At 37.6% G+C, this 21,700-nt stretch overlaps 1 protein-coding gene across 1 annotated transcript in view; it reads right to left on the bottom strand.

The window, feature by feature from the left end:
• Positions 1 to 1,608: 1,608 nt before the first annotated feature.
• The window catches only part of LOC103600849 (guanylate-binding protein 4-like), a 22,264-nt gene continuing 2,172 nt past the window's right edge, over positions 1,609 to 21,700 (bottom strand). Inside the window, 10 exon segments of the mRNA XM_008585188.1 lie at positions 1,609 to 1,705; positions 1,707 to 1,910; positions 2,794 to 2,987; positions 3,334 to 3,436; positions 6,515 to 6,727; positions 7,934 to 8,214; positions 9,059 to 9,147; positions 9,379 to 9,532; positions 18,954 to 18,958; positions 19,680 to 20,058. Coding sequence (XP_008583410.1) covers positions 1,661 to 1,705; positions 1,707 to 1,910; positions 2,794 to 2,987; positions 3,334 to 3,436; positions 6,515 to 6,727; positions 7,934 to 8,214; positions 9,059 to 9,147; positions 9,379 to 9,532; positions 18,954 to 18,958; positions 19,680 to 20,058 — 1,667 coding nt within the window. The 3' untranslated portion in view covers positions 1,609 to 1,660.

Below are 21,700 nucleotides of genomic sequence, written 5' to 3'. Positions count from 1 at the left end.
GAAAAAAAAAAAAAAAAAAAAAAAAAAATCTAGGGCAGAATTTTAAGACCATTTCAGTCGACAGCCCAGGGGATTTTGTATCTGAATATATATTAGATAATAGACTTTTAAATCCATATTAAAAGGCCATAATAAAAACAAAATAAGGACGCATGTCTTGTGCTCTCTACTTCCCTGTTCTAATGAGCAGACTTTTCTGTTGACATAACTTATGCTATTTCTAGTAGTATTAAACACTTTCATTCTGTCATGGGAACTTCCCACCCATGTGTTATTATTTCATTTTTAATTTTAGTCATTGTATTTATTCATGTTTGAATAAGTAACTAATGCATACAAAATGTTAAAGGCACAGAAGAATACATGATGTAAATTTAGTTTTCCTCTCATTTCTCACCTCAGCTATTCAGGTCCATTCCTGTTCTGACCATGGATACTAGTTTATTTTGCATTTTTCCAGAGGTGTGGATAATAACATATGCATATATTCATTACTTTTTAAATTCAGTGCTAATAACTGTACATACTTTCTGCATCTTTTTTTCCCACTTGTGATACATCTTTAAGACTTTCTCATATTAGTACAAACAGAACTTCCCATTTCATTTTAGTGACTGTAGAGTATTCTTCTGTAAATATGTCCCAAGATTTGCCTTATCAGTACCTGACAGAGGGACTTTAAAATTGATTTCAGTCTTCTGACTTTACAATAATCCTACCACAAATATACTATCTCACATACCATTTTAAACTTAGGTAAACGAATCTATCAGATAAATTCTTAAATGTGGAATTGCTATGTCAAAAGTGTGTGCATTTGATTTTTGATAGATAACTGCAACAGTTCACACTCTCGCTAGCAAATAAGAGATACTGTCATACCCAAAGTTTTGTCATACCCAAACCCTTGCCAGCTCAAGTGTCTGTCAAAGCTGTTCTTCTTTGCCCGTCACTGAAGTGAAACAAGAACCTCATCAGTTTAGTTTGCATAACATTTATTATCAGTAAAGTTAAACATTTTGATTCTCATATTTCTGCCTATTTAAAAAATGTGGTTGGTGCTCTCTTCTCATTGATTAACAAGCTCATTTTAACAAATTATCTCCACAACTGTAATATGAATTGAAAATGTTTTCTTCATCTTGCCATTTGTCTTTTTGTTTTACTTAAATCTTTTCTATGAATAATTTCTTTATCAATTAACTTGTTTCCCATTTCTTTAATTAATTCCATCAAAATTAAGTTGGTGTTTGGATGTCAGGCCCTGATATTCTTTGATAATTGATATTTATTTTACTTTTTATTTTTATTTATTTTTATCATAATTGGCCAGCATTTATTTATTGAACTCTTATAGGTACAAGCTTTCGCACAAGCCCTCCTTAACTGTTTTTTTTTTACGTGTTTTTAAACATGGAAGTCTATTATTTCTTTTTTCTTTTACTTTTTCCTTTTTTAAAAATTAATTGAAACACAATGAATTGTACAAATATGTGGGGTACGGTACTGAATATCAATAGCTGTGTGCAATATGTGATGCTCAAATCAGAATAAGCAGTATATTCAACATTACACAATGTAATCGTTTTTTGTGAAACTTCAATGACACATATACTTTAAACATGAGTCACAGTGTTAAACCATTAAAACAAACAACTCCTTATTTTGCAATTTCCTTACCAGGAATTCTCAGCCTATTTAACATGTGAGCTGAGACATTTCAGACCTTTACACACTAGCTTAGCAGCCGCAGGCAGTACTGTAGTGATAAGGTTACCAACCATATCGAGGACATTTGAAACCACACAGGGTTCTTTAGTTGATTCAATCTTTTGTTTTAGTTGGTTTATCTCTTTATTTAACTCCTCGGATTTCTTTTTAAATCCTTCAGTAAGCAGTTCTTCTTGGACCTATAAAAGGGGGAGAGTCCACTTTTGAAAACCCTAGACTATTAAGAACCAGAGTTTTGTATTTAACAACTTGGGCAGTTAAGCATGTGTGTCCATTTCTTTACCACCTAAGAGCACTCTTTGATGAGTTTGTCCAATATTTCTTATGCTTGCACTTGAATAATGGCAGTATCCAAGGTTTATCGCTTTGTGAGGTTCCCTCTGCACTCTCTCACTTGGGGTGAGGACGAGTTTTGTTACAGCACAAAGAATGCCCTTTAGGAGGGAATGCAGGTTGGATTCTAATTAATTCTTCATTCCACAGGGGTAGCATGGCCATGCTTCTCTAACAAATGAAGGGAACAGCTGAGCCTGCATAGAACACTGGTTATAAAGCTCCGGGTTGGGACAAAGAATTTATTTTACTCTAGTTGTATAGGATGAATCAGACATATATAAAAACAAATGGATCAGATTCAGAGCTTTCACCATCCCCCATTTCATATCAGGCCAAATATGATATTTTTAGAACAGACGGATCTACTTCAGGTCTTTCTGATGGTTGTGCCCAGAACCCTAATGTCCTATTTGACTAGTAAACTAAGGTTCTATTTAGTGGTACACAATGATACTATCCTATAATCACAGCAAATAGCAGCCCAGCATCCTGGGAGATGTCATTTGTACCCTCCAAAGCCTAATACTACAGAGGGGCTGGTATCTTATAGATTTATAGGCCTCAGTAGGATCCAGATGTATTGGAGATTTTAGTGAAACATCCTTTTAGGTTTCCCTCTAGAAAAATGACTGTGCTTAAAATTTTGGTGCTTTTCTTCCTGAGGAACCAGGACACTGTCCATCAGACACTGTCCATCAGGCACCACCCAGCCCCGTCCAGACTCACCTTCAGCTTGTGCTCCAGCATCCTTTCCTGCTCTCTCAGAAGGTTTTCCCTTTCCCGCTCCATCTTCTCCTCCAGTTGGGCCATGTTCTCCTGGAAGCTTCTCTCTTGAGCCTCCATCATTTGCTGCTGCTCTTTCTGTTTCTGTCTAAGCAGCTCCTGCTCCTTCTCAGCTGCCTCCTTCTTGGCCCACTCGGCTGTTCCACAAAGGTTTTAGAGAGGGAGGAAAACAAGTCAGGCCTGAGTCCTGCCCTCCTGAGCTCAGAACAAACCGAGTTTTAAAAATGCTGGGAGGTAGGGGGATAGGGAATCTCTGAATTTTCCCACCACCTACACCAGCAAAAGGAATTTCAGAATGTGATGGAAAGGCACTGATTTGCTGGAGGTGCAACCCCACTCCCCTGGTTATTTTCAGATTTAGCAGAGCATGTGCTTCATAATAGGAGAAGCTCTTGTTTCAGGAAAAGCTTCCTGTCTGATCAATAAGAGAGCACTGCAGGGACACACCTCCCCTCTGAGAGCTGAGCCCTCCTGCTCCTGTACCTGCTGTGGCCTTCTCTCCATCAGTGAGGGCTTTGTCTGATTGCAGGATGGATGTCTCTGTAGCTACCTGAGACTGCAGGAAGTTCTGGAGGACTTCATTTGCCTGCGGAACTAAAAAGGAGCAAAGACATGTCAGGCAGTAAATATCTAGTCCTCTGTTGAGGAAATTATTTTTCAATAAAACCACAAAAATGACCATGTAAGTTTTGTATCCTGCTCAGGATCCCACAGTAGTTCTTTTCCTTCTGTGGCCACCACAAAATGCCCAAGCTGTTTGGCAAGATATGAAAACCCTGTATAGCAGCCTCCTCTCCCAGTGATGCTGCCCACTCCCTTCCCCAGGTTGCAGCAGCCAGATTTATGTGCGATTGTACAAACACATCCTCCATTCTATCTGCACATTCTTTTTCTTCTTCCTGATGCTTGCCGATCCTTGCTTAATTAGGATCTGTTGAAACTTCAACTAGTAGCTACCACCTCCCTGAAAGCTTTCCTAGGCTGCCTTGAGTTTTTCTCCCTAGATTTATTGAGGTATAATGATAAATAAAAATTGTATATATTTAAAGTGTACAACGCGAGGTTTTGATATAAGTGCATTTTGTGAAATGATTACTACAATCAAGCTAATTAACATATCCATCACCACATATATAGTTGTTACCTTTTGGGGGTGGGTGAGATCACTTGAGATCGACTCAACTGGCAAGTTTTAAGTATATAATACATTATCTTAAATATAGCCACTATACTGTACATTAGGTATCCAGAATGTATTCATCTTATAACTGAATATTTATACCTTTTGACCAATACCTTCTTTTTTCCCCCCACCCATCAGCCCCTGGTAACCACCATTCTATTCTTGTTAATATGAGTTTGACTTTTTTGTTTGTTTGTTTCCACATAAAATTGAGTCATGCAGTATTTATCTTTCTGTGTCTGGCTTATTTCACTTAACATAATGTCCCCCAGCTTCATCCATGTTGTCACAAATGGTAAGATCTCCTTTCCTTAAGGCTGAATAATATTCCATTATATCACATTTTCTTTATCCATTTATCTGTTCATGGACCCTTAGGTTGTTTCCATATCTTGGCTGTTGTGAATAATACTGAGATGAACGTGGGACTACAGTTATCTCTTCAAGATAATGATTTTGTTTTGTTTCCTTTGGCTATACACCCAGAAGTCCACCCAAAGCAGTTAAAACAATAAACAAATTCAGTAAGATTGCAGGATACAAAATCAACATTAAAAAATCGGTTGCATTTCTACACGCTAAGAACAACTATCCAAAACAGAATATTTTTTAAAAAATATCACATTTGTAATAGCACTAAAGAGAATAAAATACTTAGCAATAAATTTAACCAAGAAGGTGAAAGATCTCTGCACTGAAAAATTAAAACCTTTACGAAAGAAGTTGAAGAAGACAGAAAATAAATGGAGAGCTATCTTGTGTTTATTGATTGGAAGAACTAATATTGTTAAAATGTCCATACTGCCCCAAGTGATCTACAGATTTAATACAATTCCTATCAGAATTCCAATCACAGTTTTCACAAAAGTAATAAAAACAATCCTAAAATTCATATGGAATCATAAAAGACCCCAAATAGCCAAAGCAATCTTGGGCAACCAAAATAAGCCTGGAGGCATCACACTACCTGATTTCAATATCTACTACAAAGTTATAGTAATCGAATAGCATGGTACTAGCATAAAGACAGACACATAGACCAATGGAACAGAATATAGAGCCCAGAAATAAACCCATGTATATATGGTCAACTAATTTTCAACAAAAGCACCAAGAATACACAATGGAGAAAGAATAGTCTCTTCAGTAAATAATGCTAGGAAGACTGGATATTCAAAAGAACGAATTTGGACCCTTATTTCACACCATACTCAAAAATCAACTAAAAATGAATTAAAGATTTAAACATAAGACCTGCAGCTGTAAAACTAGGAGAAAACATACGGGGAAAGTAGTTTGACGTTGGTCTTGACAATGATTTTTTGGTTGTGACTCCAAAAGCACAGGCAGCAAAAGCAAAAATAAACAAGTAAACTAAACAAATAAACATCAAACTAAAACACTTCAGCACAGCAAAGGAAATGATCAACCAAATGAAAGTCAACACACAGAATGTAAGGAAATATTTGCAACTCATATATCTGATAAGGGATTAATATTTGAAATATGTAAGAAACTCATACAACTCGGTAGCAAAGAAACAAATAACCTGATTTAAAAATGGGCAAAGGACCTGAATAGACATTTCTCAAAAGAAGACATTCAAATGGCCAACAGGTGTACAAGAAATTGCTCACCATCATTAATCATCAGGGAAATGCAAATCAAAATCATAATGAGATATCACCTCACACCTGTTAGAATGGCTATTATCAAAAAGTCAAAAGATAGCAAGTGAGGTAAGGATGTGGAGTTAAGGAATCCTTATACACTGTTGGTAGGAATTTAAATTGGAACAGCCATTATGGAAAACGGCATGCAGATTCCTCAAAAGAAAAGAATTCTGAGCTTCCAATGCACAGAGCAGCTCTGTCAGCTCTACCACTTGCTGGCGGTATGATCTTATGCAACTTATTAGTTTCTCCATGCATCACATTTCTCAACTGCAGAAGGTGGACGATCTTAGTACCTAATTTACATTATTCTGAGAATTAAATTGATAATCCAGCAAAACTGCCTGAAACTATACCAGTTATAGAAGTGAATGTTCAGTGTGTGTTAGCCACTATGCTCACCGTCATCATTATTTCTAGTATGGTAACTGTAATCTCATCATATCCATTCAACTCTTAATTCATCCATCTCAGGTGAGATGATAAGCTTCTTGAGAACAAAAGTTGTTTCTTTGATAACATATCCCACATACTCAGCACAAAAAATATAAATCTGTTTGAAAAAATGAAAGAAATATTCTCTTTCAACTGAACTTTTTCTAAATTCTTTCTTTGGAAAAAAAAATATTTATGGCTTACTTAATACTATATAATTAATTATGGATATAAAAACTAAAAATGTTGAGATATCACCATGCTCTGATCTCTCTTCGCTAATGATGCTGTGGTCTTAGATTTTTAGAAGGAGAAACAAAGACCATCTGACTACACTCTGTGGCCCCCCTTCCCACCCCTCTTTATTCCTCACCTTAACTCCTTTTCTGGGCACTAGCTTATAGCCCCTTTCAATATTTTTCTTTGCTTCTAAGTAGAGATTGTGGCCTCGAGGAACAGAGAAATTTCCTTTTGAAATACTTTCCATCAGGGGCTCTGATAGCTGCTTAAGCTCAGCCTGGCAATATTTGACAGATGCCTCTTCATTCTGCAGTGAGAAATCTTCCTTCTTTTTCTCTATGGTGTCCTGCCAGGAAAATGTAGGGTAATACAACGGAAAGAAGCCTTTAGAAAGGAAGATCCAACTGTGATCCTCTTGAAGAATTAGTCTGATGGCCTCAGAGTAGACTGTGATGAGGTATAGACTAGGAGTCAGGAGACTTGTTTTATTCCCTGTTCTGATCAATTCTCTGTATGACCTCTGGAAAGTCCCTTAATGCTCTTGTGATCAGGTTCAATATCTGTAAATTATGGTGTTGAAAGACATGAACTCTATGGCTCTTTCAGCTATAGCATGATTAACAGGAACCCAAATGCCAACAATGAGCAATAGAAAGTTCAGTCCTGGCTGGAAGGAAAATTTGCTCAGAGAACTTGGGTTGCTCTGGATGAAAATGTATACATGGCAAATCACCTCCCCAGAATGAGCTAAGTGCATTCTGAACAGTTTTGAACCCTTCATGAATTCTTTCAGTGAGGGTTTGAATGTGTGAGGATATAGAAACAGATGTTTTTTTGTAGTACTTGTTAATTACAATCCAGCTGGATTTCCTCAGTATAAATTAAGAGATTTTTATCGCTTTTAGGTCAGTCCCAGACAAACTCAAAGTGCCTATGGCAAGCAGAAGTAAGGTGTCCAATAAGCTTTTTCTCCCCTGGAGTCCATACCCTTCCCAGTCCCTGGGCCTGTGAATACGATGGACATTAATCCTGTGATTAGATTATGTTCCATAGCCCAGGTTGACTTTAAGAAATGGGGAGCACCCTGTTGGGCATGGCCTAATCACATGAGCTCTTTAAAGCAGTTGTCTCCAAATGCTAAGAAAAGAAGAAGTCAGAGAGATTAGAAACAGAAGAAGGATCTGATGCATCGCTGCTGGCTTAAAGACGAAGGGGTTTCCTCTGAGCCTCTAGTTGAGAACTTAGCCCATCTGACACCTTGTTTTCAGCTGGAATACACTGAGTAGAGCAACCAAGCACCTCAACATGGTCTTCTGACACGTGAGCTAATAATGTGTGTTTCTTTAAGCTGCTAACCTCACTGTAATTTGCTTTGCGGCAAAAAATGTGCTCATCTTTTTGAACAGGAGTGAACTTAAGCCCATAGAATGCTTTCATTCCCCAAAATGCAGGTTTCTCTACAATGCTAAGGAGATGAACCATGGGTCAGAAAGGTAGACTTGAGGCATCATTTAGAAGGGCAGAACTCAGGAAGGATAAATGCTAAAAGTACCACAAGCTTTTTCTGGAACTCCCCTGTATTATCCTTGAAGGAGCGCTCCATGAAGACTGCGAGGGCCTCCCTCTCACAGGCCGCGTGCACGTCCAGCAGCTCCTGCAGCGTGTCTGTGGGGAGACACATGCGCTGGGCCATCTGCTCGCTGTAGTGGTCGGCTGCCTTCTGCACGGCCACTGCGTTCTCACGCTGGGCCAGAGTTGTCACTGCGTTCTCCAAACAAGGCACTGCTCTACTGTTGATGGCATCCACGTAGGTCACCACTAGAGTCCCCAGCCCTGAAGGCATATATTTAGGGAATAAATAGAAAGTTCTTTCTTTTTTACAAGCTTTAAGGATCAGAAATCTAAAAATTACAAAAATCTTATTTATCTTTGTTTTCTTTTCCTCCTTGTTTTCTTCTTCCTCTTCCTTTTTCATCTTTCTCTTTATAATAACATCTCTGTTTCTTCTACACACTCTTTCTTTTATGGATCTCAGATTCACCACATTACCAAATTAAATTAGTGATTTCAATTAATATGTTTTAGGGTTTTCTGAAACAATACTTTCCCATTTAAATAAAGTAAAAAAGAGTTTATGAGACAAAGAAAGTAAATTATATAATTCACAAGTTGTAGCTCCAAATGAAAATGCAAGTCCTCATGTAAAAAATATCATCAGGAATTTGAAGACGGCAGCATAGAACACCGAACCAAGCATGGGCCCATTTCAACATGTGGACTGCATGACTGCACTGGCTGCATGTTTGTCAAGCTGGCCCTGTACATAGATTATATTTAAATTTGTTTCTCACACACTCAATGAACTTGCTTGGGACTTAAGGCCTGCTTTTATTTTCTGACTGGTGTAAATTTTAAAAATATCTCATACATCTACACTGGGAAATACTTATACTATAGATCTTCTAATCAAACAGATTTCTCTCCTTAACAGCACTTTGTGCTTATATCATTAGTGTCAAGTACTGTTTACATAAATTTCAATTGTGGCATAAAAATTTGCTGCTCCACATTTCTATACAGAAGCAAACAAAATTACTGACAAACCCATAGAATAGTCATAGCTTCATCACACACACTGAACCAAGGAGAGACATGCTTTGGGGCAAAGGTGACTCACGATTTCCAGTGACAATGATTCCTTCTCTCAGGGTCTTGGTCTTTGCATGGGTGAAGATATAGGAACAAAAATTTTCTGATTCGTAATAACTTCGTATAGCATACATTATACGAAGTTATACGATGACAATGATTCCTTCTCTCAGGGTCTTGGTCTTTGCATGGGTGAAGATATAGGAACAAAAATTTTCTGATTCGTAATAACTTCGTATAGCATACATTATACGAAGTTATACGATGACAATGATTCCTTCTCTCAGGGTCTTGGTCTTTGCATGGGTGAAGATATAGGAACAAAAATTTTCTGATTGCACTTGGAACTTCGTCTCCAGTTGGTTTTCTGGCACTTCTCCTATATGAATTAACTGGTTTTTGTCCCTTACAGGCCGGTCAAAGACAAAGCACTTCCGTTTTGGAAAGAAATGCCTGATACACTCTCTAGGCATGTTGGAGTTTTGGATTTTGGGATTCTTGCCTGTAGATTTGTAAAAAGAGCTCTCATTAAACAGACAGCCTGTAGGTAAGGGGGCTGAGGACTTTCCCAAGTATCTGTGCATCACTGCAGTATCTGTGATCATCCTTTGTATGATCAGATAAAAGAAGATTTATTTGATAAATCTTCAAATAAATCTTCTTTTATCTGATCATACAAAGCAGCCTTATGCCAATCTACCCAAGGCATAAAAGAATCCATTTTTGTACAGAACTGACACTCAAGGAAGTACTTCTGGAGAGGAAGGGCGGGGGGTGGGGGGCGGTTATCCATCACTAGCGAAGAGACTTATGATTCATTTCCTTTGCCCTTGTACGGTGGCTGGGAGACTGACTAGTTATTAAATGTTTTGAAGGATTGATTAATCAAAAAAGTTGTCAGAAATGCTTTTCTGATATTACAGTTCCATGTTAGAAATGAAATGAGGCTCTAAAGTAAAGTAATGCTAGAAATAAGGATAAAATGTTTCTGGGGAAAATATCATGAGGAGAGCAGATGATACCCAAGTCAGTAAAGAAAAAATGTTTCAGAACCAGAGTCAAAAAATGCACACACCATAAATGTTTTGAGATTCCTTTATCAAAAAACTCCAGCGTAAAGTTAATCTAAATGTAATCTGGAGACCTCACTAGTTTTTTATGTCAGATTATATTGGACTTGATATTGTCTTGCAGAGGGATTCTGTGGCATATTTCAGCTGTTCAAAATGTTTGTTAAAAGAATGAATAAATGAATGAATAAAAATGACCTGATTCTACTTGCCATCGGTTATCTACTCTGCTAAATGTAATCCATGTAATATATTTATAATATTAAAATTATAACATATTGTGTAAGGCTCTAGAGTGAAGGTGATGTTATATAAAAGTTATGTGTATATATGTATTTTAAGAACTTTCTCAAGAAACATTTTATGTCCCCTATTCACCTCATTCTATCAAAGGCTCAAACTATGTCACATTACAGAATTCACGTGGACTCTGTTAAGCTGTGTATTTTTATCTGACACTGAAGAGCTCCCTTGTCCCCAGGTTCTGGTAGAGTTCATCCAACGGAAGCATCAGCAGGAGACCGGAGGGAGGCACGTGCTCCTCCACTTTCCACCCGCTGGGCCAGTTTCTCAGCAGCTTGTTCCTCTACCTCGGGTCACAGCTCCTTTCATGCAGCTCCCTCCAGCATCTCTGGTCTTTGTCACATCCTGGCACCTACTCTTTCCTTGCCTGTTTTTTGGCTATTGGGGTGTGATATGCCTACCTGGTCACTGCTATGCCACTGTCCAGGTGCTTTGTCATCCCTTGTTAGTCCCCTTTATCCTGGCTTTGCCCTTGTAAATAGTCCCTCTGTTAAATGCACTTCAATCACTCTTTGAGTGGGTCATCTGTGTCCTGTCAGGAACTGGACTGATATTTTAGCTTTCATTGGTTTTTCTCTCCCCTCCCCTTTTCCTTATTTTCCTCTTTAGCTTTCTTCTTGCTCTTCAAGCAAATGATAAGTTTTGTGTTCGTTGCCTCAAGAAGGTGACATAACAAAAGGGAAAGTAGCAAAGACCTGTGAGACCTGTAAGGCTCTCTTTTCAAAGGTTTACACCCATGGGGAGATGGATTGAGGACTATACCTAGGAACCGGTGGATGATATGCGCTGTTCAACAGCCCAAGATTTTGATCACCTGCTATATGCAAATGTTCCTTCAACTGATAGTAGACATGGATGTAATAAAATGGCTCTGGTCAGTTCTCATACTCTGTGTGATTTCCATGGAAAGGGTATAAAGCCTGAGACAGTCCGAACTTTTCTACGTGGTGGTAGAATCTGATTGCTTGCTGATTAATAAAGAGTATATCCAGTGCTCCCAGTTGTAGAAAGGACAAGGTGTGATTTGGAGGTCATCACTCTCCGTCTTCAGAGGTACAAAAAAAAAAATCGAAACAACCCACTCCCTAAGAGAGAGAAGCAGTGACCTGGTCCTGCTCATGGGTCTTGACAGTGAGCAAATCTCTTTCTTTCTGCTTTTCCTATAATGTGGTGTGTGATTCAGTCACAGTTTGGGTGTTTTAAAACATTTTCAGGGCAGAGACTTCCTTGGCAGAGCACTGGGAGTTCATCGCATTGTTACTTGATGTTATCTTGAGTAGAAAGTAAAAACAACATGATTGAAACTTCCTGTCTGGGGCCGGCCTGGTGGTGCGCTGGGTAGAGTCCCGCCGAGGGTTCGGATCCCATAGAGAGACCAGTCAGCTCACTGGTTGAGCGCGGTGCGGGCGCGACACCGAGGGTTGCGATCCCGTTGCCGGTCGCAGTATGGGCGCGACACCGAGGGTTGTGATCCTGTTACTGGTCACGAAAAAAGACAAAAAGGAAACTTCCTGTCTGATATCTGTCTCTTAGTGTTCTCCACTTTTTAATCCCTTAAAAGGTGACCTATGGATTTAGTTGATCCAGGCTAGGAAAACTGTCCTCCCATGAACGACAGTAAAGAATTCTTCTAAAAGAAAGATAAAGATCAAATGCTTTGTTTAGGAGCCAACAGAAGACTGGAAAGCAAATGAAGGAGAGGGAGAAAGGAAGGAAAGGGAGGGAAGAACAGAGGCTGTTAGAGAGAGGGAGAGAAGAGGACAGAGTGAGATACACCGAGACAGAGAGACAGAGAGGGAGAGATGTCCAGGTATCCTCAGAGTTTAGCAGACTGAGGTTCAACCCCTAACAGTGCTGAGTCACTGAGCCAGAGATCAAGTAAGACATTATGGAAAAAAAATGGCTACAGTTTTTAAAGACAGAAATGCCTAACAGGAGCATGGACACATTGTCCTAAAGGTCAATAAGAAATAAAAGAAAACCTGGTTAAAAAAGAAAGAGAGGGGCCGGCCCGGTGGCGCACTGGATAGTGCGCCACTTGGGAAGCGCGGCGGCGCTCCCGCCCGAGGGTTCGGATCCCATGTACGGACCGGTTCCCGCTCACTGGCTGAGCGAGGCGCGGGAGCAGCACCAAGGGTTGCAATCCCGTTGCCGGTCCCCGGTCCGGTACGGGGGCAACACTGAGGGTTGCGATCCGTTGCTGGACATGGAAAAAGACTAAAAAGACAAAAAAAAAAAAAAAGAGAGAGAGACTTCACAAAATAGGAAATACAAATGGCAAATAAATATGTGAAAAGGCCCTCCAACTTATTTACAGAGAGATAAATAACATACAACTATATAGTACGTAGATGAGGAAAAGTTAAAAAGTCTTATGTTACCGAATTTTTGTAGGATGTGTAGAATTCTTAATTACTACTAATAAGCATATAAATTGCAGCAAAAGTTTGAACTCTAATATTGCATAAAAAGGCCGAAGACACGCACACTCTCTGATTCAGAAATGCCACTTCTGAGTATATTACACAAGCAGATATTTTGTACATGTGTACCAAGATACAAATATAAGACAGCCTTATTCATTAAAGATAAAAACTGGAAATAATACCAATGTTCATAAGTAATGAATAGAGAAATAAATTGGGGTATCGTCAGACAATGGCATACTGTAAAGAAGTAAAAAAAAATAAATTACAGACACATGTGACAAGTATAGCAATCTTATAAACTTCTTGTTGAGCAAAAGAAGCAAGACACCCAAGGATACATACAATATAATTCCTTTTATTTAAAATTTAAAAGAAGACCATATTAAGCTGCTTTTTAGAATGAACACATGTTCTTAGAATCATTTTTTAAAAGCAAGACAGGAAGAAGTGCCCTGAAAACCAAAATACTGGTGAGCTCTAGTGAAGGTATGGGAAAGTATGATTTGGGCTTTTGGGTGTTGGTAATGTTTTATTTCTGGATCTGTACAGTGATTATGCACGTGTTCACTTTATGCTTATTAACTTTATTGTACATGTATGTTTTATGTACTTATCCCTACATGTTATGGTTTCCACATTAGAAAAGACTAAATAGAGAAATAAAGGAGATGTAATTTATCAAAGTTTTGATATAAAATGAAGGAAAAAAATTAGATGCCAGCCCAATTCAGCTTTATTTATTTATTTCTATTGAATCATAATTGATTATATATATTTTTGAAGTTCAACATTGACATATGTGGATCAAATCAATATTACTTGCATACATATTGTTGCAAATCGTACTTATGCTTTATGCCCCTTGCCCAATCTCTCTCCATTCCCCTCTCCCTCTTCCCGCCCACCTCTGATAACCCTAGATTTCTTCTCTCCTTCTGAAAGAGTAATGGTTACTCTGTTTGTTGCTTCGATGATCTGTCAAACGCTGAGAGGCATGATCAGGTCCCCCAATATTATCGTATAGCAGATGCTTCTTCTGTCTCTCTGGAATGGGTTTTGTGGAAAGAGACATCCTCCTCTTTTCTTTGGTCTCTACTGGTAACTCTCCTTGTGTCAATGCACTCCAGTAGCTGGTGGACCATCTGTACAGTGGTTGTGGCATCTAGCTGCTCTCGCAGCAGCTGTGGTTATTGTGGTGGTTGTGATGGGCCACCCATATGCAGGTAATGTTTTTGACATACTCCTTACTTAGTTGTTGATGGCTCCCAGCTGCTGGAGACCAACTCCAGTCGAGTTGGGGGTCCTTGAAAGAGGGATGAGGAAGCGGCAAAAGTAAAAAACACAAGCAGAGACCTCGGTTCCTCTGAAGCACGTTCTCAGCCTGCGGGCTATCAGTGCTGTAGCAGCCAAAGCAGCTAAAGCAGCTGAAGCAGCCTTCAGACTGGAAACAGCATTTTTATTTGTTACACAACACAGGGGAGGGGGGGGGATTAATGTGGGCATTTTAACTACATAAACCTTTAAAATTATTAAACCAATAGTTAAATGGAAACTTTTCTTAAAATTACGTCAGTTCTCATAAAATTAATAATCTACAAAGTTAAATAAAACTCAGTTGTCAGCCAATTCTTTCTGGTGATTATATCTGTTGTGTGGTCAATTAGTCCGTGACTCGCTGTTCTTGACGTTTTTCACCATTGTGTTTCTTTTCCTCTTGCCCTCGTATCAACCTTAAACTTATTACTACCAGCAAGCATAAATTAGCTAAACAAACCTTATATATATTTTTAACTTTTAAATACTATTTTAAAAGTTCTAACAATTATATTTAAAACATAAATCTAACAATTAAACTTATAATCAACTAAAACTTTAATGATTCTCATATTTCTATAGGCATGAACCTATTGTTCATTTGGAAAAGGAATAAAGGATATTCGAACAGCTTTATCATGCATGTACTTAATATAGCAGCTGTGCGGCCCAATGTAAAGTGTTAAAGTGCACAGCACCATCCCTCACAAAACCAGGTGCATTCTAAATTCCATCTATAATCTTTATTTTGGGGAGGGAAAGTTGTGCATCATATGTTTTTGTCCCAATATCTTCTTAAGATGTTTTTATCTAACTTAGGACACCAATGAGTAACAGGGTTTCTACGCATTCTTTCTCATAAACTTAATTCTTTTTATAGTATCTTTTTCCATTAATTCCAACCATTCTCTTACCATTAATGTAATCCCCTGTAAGTGACGTTTGCCAACTTAAGTCATATTTAGGACATCCCCTAGGAGGGTACCAAATTTTTCCTTACCCCATTTTATAATCCGTATAACCATTTACCCAGATGGTGGGAAGAGGATGGGGATTTCTATTGTTTATTAATTTCTTCGGTAAAAACAATTGCTCATGGCTATTCATAAGGTGTTTTTAAAACACCCATTGGTGTAATAAATTGACTCAAAAGGGACAATTTGGAATTGTTCAATCTTCCTGGATCTTTTGTGGGATAATCTAATTTTACAACAACAACTCTTTGTGTGTCATTTTTTGCATCTTTTGGAAACTCAGTAAACTGCCATGCTGACCAAAAGTGTCATTTTTTGCACCTTTTGGAAACTCAGGAAACTGCCACGCTGACCAAAACATCAAAAGAGAAAGTGAAAACAGAGATCTTTACAATGAAAGCAAGTGCTGGTAGCCGTGGTCCTGCCAGCAGCTCTCCCTCCGGTGCCTTGCCAACTCAGAAAGGGCAGCCCAAGCTATTCCTTTCAAGACCCTGCCATGGCGTGGACCGCGCCATCTCCCCCTTTTTTGTTTTGAAGCTTTAGCGTGAGCAGCTCTTGTTGAGTCACTCTTATTGCATATCCGAGATATCTGATGAGGACTGGAAAACAAACAATAATAATTATTATTATAGCTATAAACATGCCAACTGAATGTATCAAAGACCACAAGGAAGTGCTCTTAAAAGCAGAGTGAAGGGACTGGAATATACCGTTAGCCACGTCTTCGGGGACAATAGATTGAAGATGAGCATGAGAAAGGTCGGATATTTTTTGGTGTAAACTTGTTAAATCAACTCCTAAAGTAAAATGATTCCAAATTCCTTTTATATGCATCTGGATTTGTTGCCAAGAGAATCATTATAAGGAAGGGGAGTCACACAAATCCATTCATAACTATGATGACAAGCAGTTGCAAGTTGAACTTTAATATGTTGTATTTCTTGTCCCAAAAAGAAAATGGCTTCTTTTATTGTATTTATTTTATTTTATTTATTTCCTTTTTGTCTTTTTTCATGTCCGGCAATGGATCGGAACCCTCAGTGTCACGCCCGTACCGGACCGTGACCAGCAATGGGATCGCAACCCTCGGTGTTGCTCCCACACCTTGCTCAACCAGTGAGCAGGAACCGGTCTGTATGTGGGATCCGAACCCTCGCCGGATCCCAAGCGGCGCACTGTAGCAGTGCGCCACCGGGCCGGCCCAAAACGGCTTCTTTTAATACATTAATTCTATCAACTAATTGTCTGTCTATTTTTTGTTGTTGAAAAAGAGCCGTAGAAACATTTAAAGATAAATCATTAACATGTTCAGCAGTATGAACTTGTTGCACCAAAGCAGCAGTTGAAGTGGCAACAGATCCTATAATAGCGATTAAAGCAGAAATACCTAAAATTTAAGCTGCAATGAAACGTTTAGGATGTGACAAAGCATAGTCCAACTTTTGTAAAGCGGCAAACCCTGGATCAGCATACCAGGATTGTGAAATATTAACAGGAAGTAAAACATAAGGAGGTCGTCTTAACAAAAAATAATGTTGTCGAAGGAAAAAGGGATCTAAACAATTAGTAATGGGACAATTAACACAATCAACATGGGTTATAGCTTCTGAATAAGTTACATTTAATTGGTTTGAATTATTATAAACCAAAATAGCATAAGGAGCATGTACACATGCTTGTATATAATAAGTTCTATTATTTTGTGGCCTATGAAATTTAGTTATATTTAAAGCAACAAATAAATGGTAATTGTGTTTGTGGAGTTGCTCCGGTGTTATTATTTATCCAAACAGGTGTAGCCCATCCAGGAGTATACCAATAATGAATAGGATCTGGCTTGGGCAAAATATTATAGTTCTAATTAAATTTTGCAGTATTATTATTTAAATAATTTTTATAATCATAACCAGGGCTAGAAATAGACCAATCATATACCTTTTGAGTATAATTATCATAATAAAATGCAACAGTTTTATTTTTAAAACCACAATTAAACCAATTAGGGAAACCAGATCAAGAAGAAACTCGTCCTGTGTATGAGCTTTTTCCTGTAAACATATCAGAATAAAGGAAAGCAGAGAAATTGATGGCATAATGCTTAAATGAAAATCATTAAAATTTGCTAAAAAAAAAAACCAAAAAAATAAAGTCCAAACATCTCGACTAATGTTTGGCGAACAGGTGGTCAGCTCGCCATTACCAAATTGGGAATTTGGAATGCTAGGAGAATCAGCCAACAGTGTTCTATAACCTGTAGAAACATAATGTTTAATAGGAGGAACATTGGGAGAAGAAAATCATAAAGGCATTTTCTCAGTAGAAGCTAAAAAATTATTGGGCCGGCCCAGTGGTGCACTGCTACAGTGCGCCGCTTGGGAGCGTGGAGGCGCTCCCGCCGAGGGTTCGGACCCCATATACAGACCGGCCGCTCACTGGCTGAGTGCAGTGCAGGTGCAACACTGAGGGTTGCGATCCCGTTGCCGTCCCGGTCCGGTAAGGGCGCGACACTGAGGGTTGCGATCCCGTTGCTGGTCACGAAAAAAGACAAAAAGGAAAAAAAAAAAAAAGAAGAAGCTAAAAAATTAAAAGGTTGTGAAAAATGAGGCTTCTCATAAGTATTAGGATCTCCACCTAAAAAGTGAGAATGGTTAGTTGTTACTTTTATTTTTTCCTGATCTCAGGAAGCCAAATGGAACAAAGGAAGATTAGGAACTATAACACCTTTAGTATTGACAATGCTTTTCTATATAGTCAAATTTATTAAATAAGCCAATTAGTTTTGATACATCTTTTACATATCCTTTGAGAAACTCCAGGGCCCTTGGAATCTCCCAAAGTTATTTTAAAGTTTCAAAATTTAATGTTGGAAAGCTGTGTTAAATAAGAAAAAGCTTAAAACATTTAATTGAATAAAATCAAATTACTACAAAAAATAAAACCAAACTAATAAATGGTTTTAAAGGCAAAGAGCACAAGAACTTATGAAATAAATTTTTTAAACCAATTATCTGAGGGGCAAAACAAAGAAATAAACAAACAAAAAACCTATTACAACTTTGCATCAAGAACAGTTAAGTAAAAAAAACCTTTAGTAGTCCTGTTTGATTAATAAACCCAAACAACAATGTGTGTTGAAAAGAACATCTTTATACGTTTAGGTTAATAAATACAAGTCCAATTATCAAAGCACATTACACAAAACCCAGTTTTAGTTTTAACTAAATTAACCAAATACATATTTATGGTTTCCCAGCCAAAAACTTGGTGTATTAAATCTATACTCTAATTAATTAATGTTAACAAAGGCCAATGTGATATTTGGCATAGGTTTCTTTTTACTAACTATTTTAGGTCCCAGGTTTCCACATGGCATTTAAAGCCAAGTGGAATCCAGAGAGGCAGAGGGCAGTATTCACTTTTTATGTCCAAAAGATATTATTTCTCCCAGCATGGCCAGGAGGCAAAGCTGAGAAAACAAAGAAACATATTGACCTAAAAATAAATTTAGGTAAAAGGTTTGAATCAAATTTTGAAAATACATTTATCAAAACTGTAAAAAATTTCACGTGAACTTGAAAAATATACTTATTTATTTAATGAGCGTGCATTAATTATAAGCCAATTAGGTACCTTGTACATAAAACAATTACACAAACAGACATGAACATATAGACATTACATACAGCTTACACACACATATATGCAGACATAAACAAGAACAAACAAAGATCTTATAAGTTTTGTTTAAGGTGTAAAAAAAGCTCACTAATAAAAAAGACAGTCAAGTTTAGATTGTGTTTTTTTTTTCAAAAGAGTTATTAATGAGGCCTCACCTTGCCTAAAAGAAAACAAGATAACAAGTTTACATTATAAAGCAAAATATGCAAACTTTTTCAAGAAAATGTTAAGATGATTTTCTTCAAAAGATAGCATAGAATTTTACCATAAATTTTTATGAAGAAATATGCAGATGAAACTAGAAAAGAATTAGAAGTCTATTTAAGATACCAAATGGATGCGAGAAAATTTGAAACCACTTAATTAAACAAGTAAATCTTAGTCTATATTTTTATCTTTCAAATGAATTACTGAGCTCAAGAGCTGAGCCAACAATTAAAAATGAAACTATTTGACTCTCGAGGTTTTTAAGAGAAAAGCAAGTAGACTCAAAAGGAGTCTGGTTGGTGCCATGGCTGCTTTTCTTCACAAAACTCCAGAGCCTTCAAAGAAAAAGAGTAGCACATGTAATTAAAAAAAGAAAACCACTGCTTTTAAGAAAGGAAAGAAGCATTGTGCAGCTAAGAAAGAAAAACATGATCAAACTTGAATTTTCTCTGGAGCCACCTTAAGGCCAGAAAAACTGTAAATCAAAAATCAATTAAGTAATGGCATCCTGTAAATAAGCCCTGTCCTTGTAAAACAAGAAAATATAATCTATATAATGAATTAAATAAATTGAAGGAAAATTTTTATGAAATTGTTGGAAAACCAAATCTACAAATTTTTGAGAAAATATAGGGCTATAATTTGTAACTGCATGTTTTAACTCTTTAAATAACTTGTAGGGTAATGGCTCCCATCTAGGCTCATCTTCCTCATAAGACACAGGAGAATAAGAAAAATCGTCCTCCTTTTGAGCCTGCTTCATTGCTCCTTTAAAGACTGTAACATGTTTTTTATGACCTTTGTTTAATTTAAGTTTTTGACTTACAGTCAATACAGAATAATCATCATCATCATGATAATGAGCAGCAGCCTCTTCAAGATCTTCTTGATCTGAAGCGCTAAGTTGATTGTCTGGTGACTCATTATCAGAGTTGGAAAGGTTATGCTCTACCAAATTTACCAGTATACGAGGAGCAGTGGGGAGTGTGGTTTCTTTAATATTACACTTAGAACCAGCTCGTGAGCTTGGTTTTGGCACTAAGGGCACAGACTCTTCAAGAGACAATTATTCAAAAGTTGAATACGAGGGTGGTTTATGCTCTGTCTCTAAAGGCTCAGTTGTAAAAAGAGCCTGATTAATTCTTCCCCACAAAGAAAAGCAAAGATTGGCATATATTTTCCTCCATTACATCTATACCAATCATTTATGTTTTTTCCTACTCTTTCCCACACCTCTAAATCTAAAGTTCCTTTATCAGGAAACCATGGACTAACCTCTTGTTCAAACATCAAAAACTCAGCCAACTGTGGCTTGCTAGCTTTAATCCCATTCTGTTTTAAAGTGTACTTAAGAATGTCAATATATATACAGGCTCCTATTCTTAGACGGGGAATTTCCCATTGTTCTTCCTCTGGCTAGGCTCTAAACTGCTCAAAAGTTCTGACTATTCGTCCCCACTCTTAACCCGTCACTCTTGATGAGGGGTCTGCAGCACCCTAGGACGAAGGCCAACCTCCCACAAAGGCAACAACCTTTGTGCTTACCCTAATTCAGGCCCCACGTTTAGGCGCCAATTGCCGGAGACCAGCTCCAGTCGAGTTGGGGGTCCTTGAAAGAGGGACGAGGAAGCGGCAAAAGTAAAAAACACAGGCAGAGAACTCGGTTCCTCTGAAGCACGTTCTCAGCCTGCGGGCTGTCAGTGCTGTAGCAGCCAAAGCAGCTAAAGCAGCTGAAGCAGCCTTCAGACTGGAAACAGCATTTTTATTTGTTACACAACACAGGGGAGGGGGGGATTAATGTGGGCATTTTAACTACATAAACCTTTAAAATTATTAAACCAATAGTTAAATGGAAACTTTTCTTAAAATTACGTCAGTTCTCATAAAATTAATAATCTACAAAGTTAAATAAAACTCAGTTGTCAGCCAATTCTTTCTGGTGATTATATCTGTTGTGTGGTCAATTAGTCCGTGACTCGCTGTTCTTGACGTTTTTCACCATTGTGTTTCTTTTCCTCTTGCCCTCGTATCAACCTTAAACTTATTACTACCAGCAAGCATAAATTAGCTAAACAAACCTTATATATATTTTTAACTTGTAAATACTATTTTAAAAGTTCTAACAATTATATTTAAAACATAAATCTAACAATTAAACTTATAATCAACTAAAACTTTAATGATTCTCATATTTCTATAGGCATGAACCTATTGTTCATTTGGAAAAGGAATAAAGGATATTCGAACAGCTTTATCATGCATGTACTTAATATAGCAGCTGTGCGGCCCAATGTAAAGTGTTAAAGTGCACAGCACCATCCCTCACAAAACCAGGTGCATTCTAAATTCCATCTATAATCTTTATTTTGGGGAGGGAAAGTTGTGCATCATATGTTTTTGTCCCAATATCTTCTTAAGATGTTTTTATCTAACTTAGGACACCAATGAGTAACAGGGTTTCTACGCATTCTTTCTCATAAACTTAATTCTTTTTATAGTATCTTTTTCCATTAATTCCAACCATTCTCTTACCAGTAATATAATCCCCTGTAAATTACGTTTGTCAACTTAAGTCATATTTGGGACGTCCCCTATGAGGGTACCAAATTTTCCCTTTTCCCATTTTATAACCCATATAATCATTTACCCAGATGGTGGGAAGAGGATGAGGATTTCTATTGTTTATTAATTTCTT

The sequence above is a fragment of the Galeopterus variegatus genome, unplaced genomic scaffold (genome assembly GCF_000696425.1).
Source record: "Galeopterus variegatus unplaced genomic scaffold, G_variegatus-3.0.2 Scaffold3483, whole genome shotgun sequence".
NCBI classification, from domain to species: domain Eukaryota; kingdom Metazoa; phylum Chordata; class Mammalia; order Dermoptera; family Cynocephalidae; genus Galeopterus; species Galeopterus variegatus.
The sequence above is the reverse complement of the archived record's forward strand: the minus strand, read 5'-3'. Positions and strand labels throughout refer to the sequence as shown.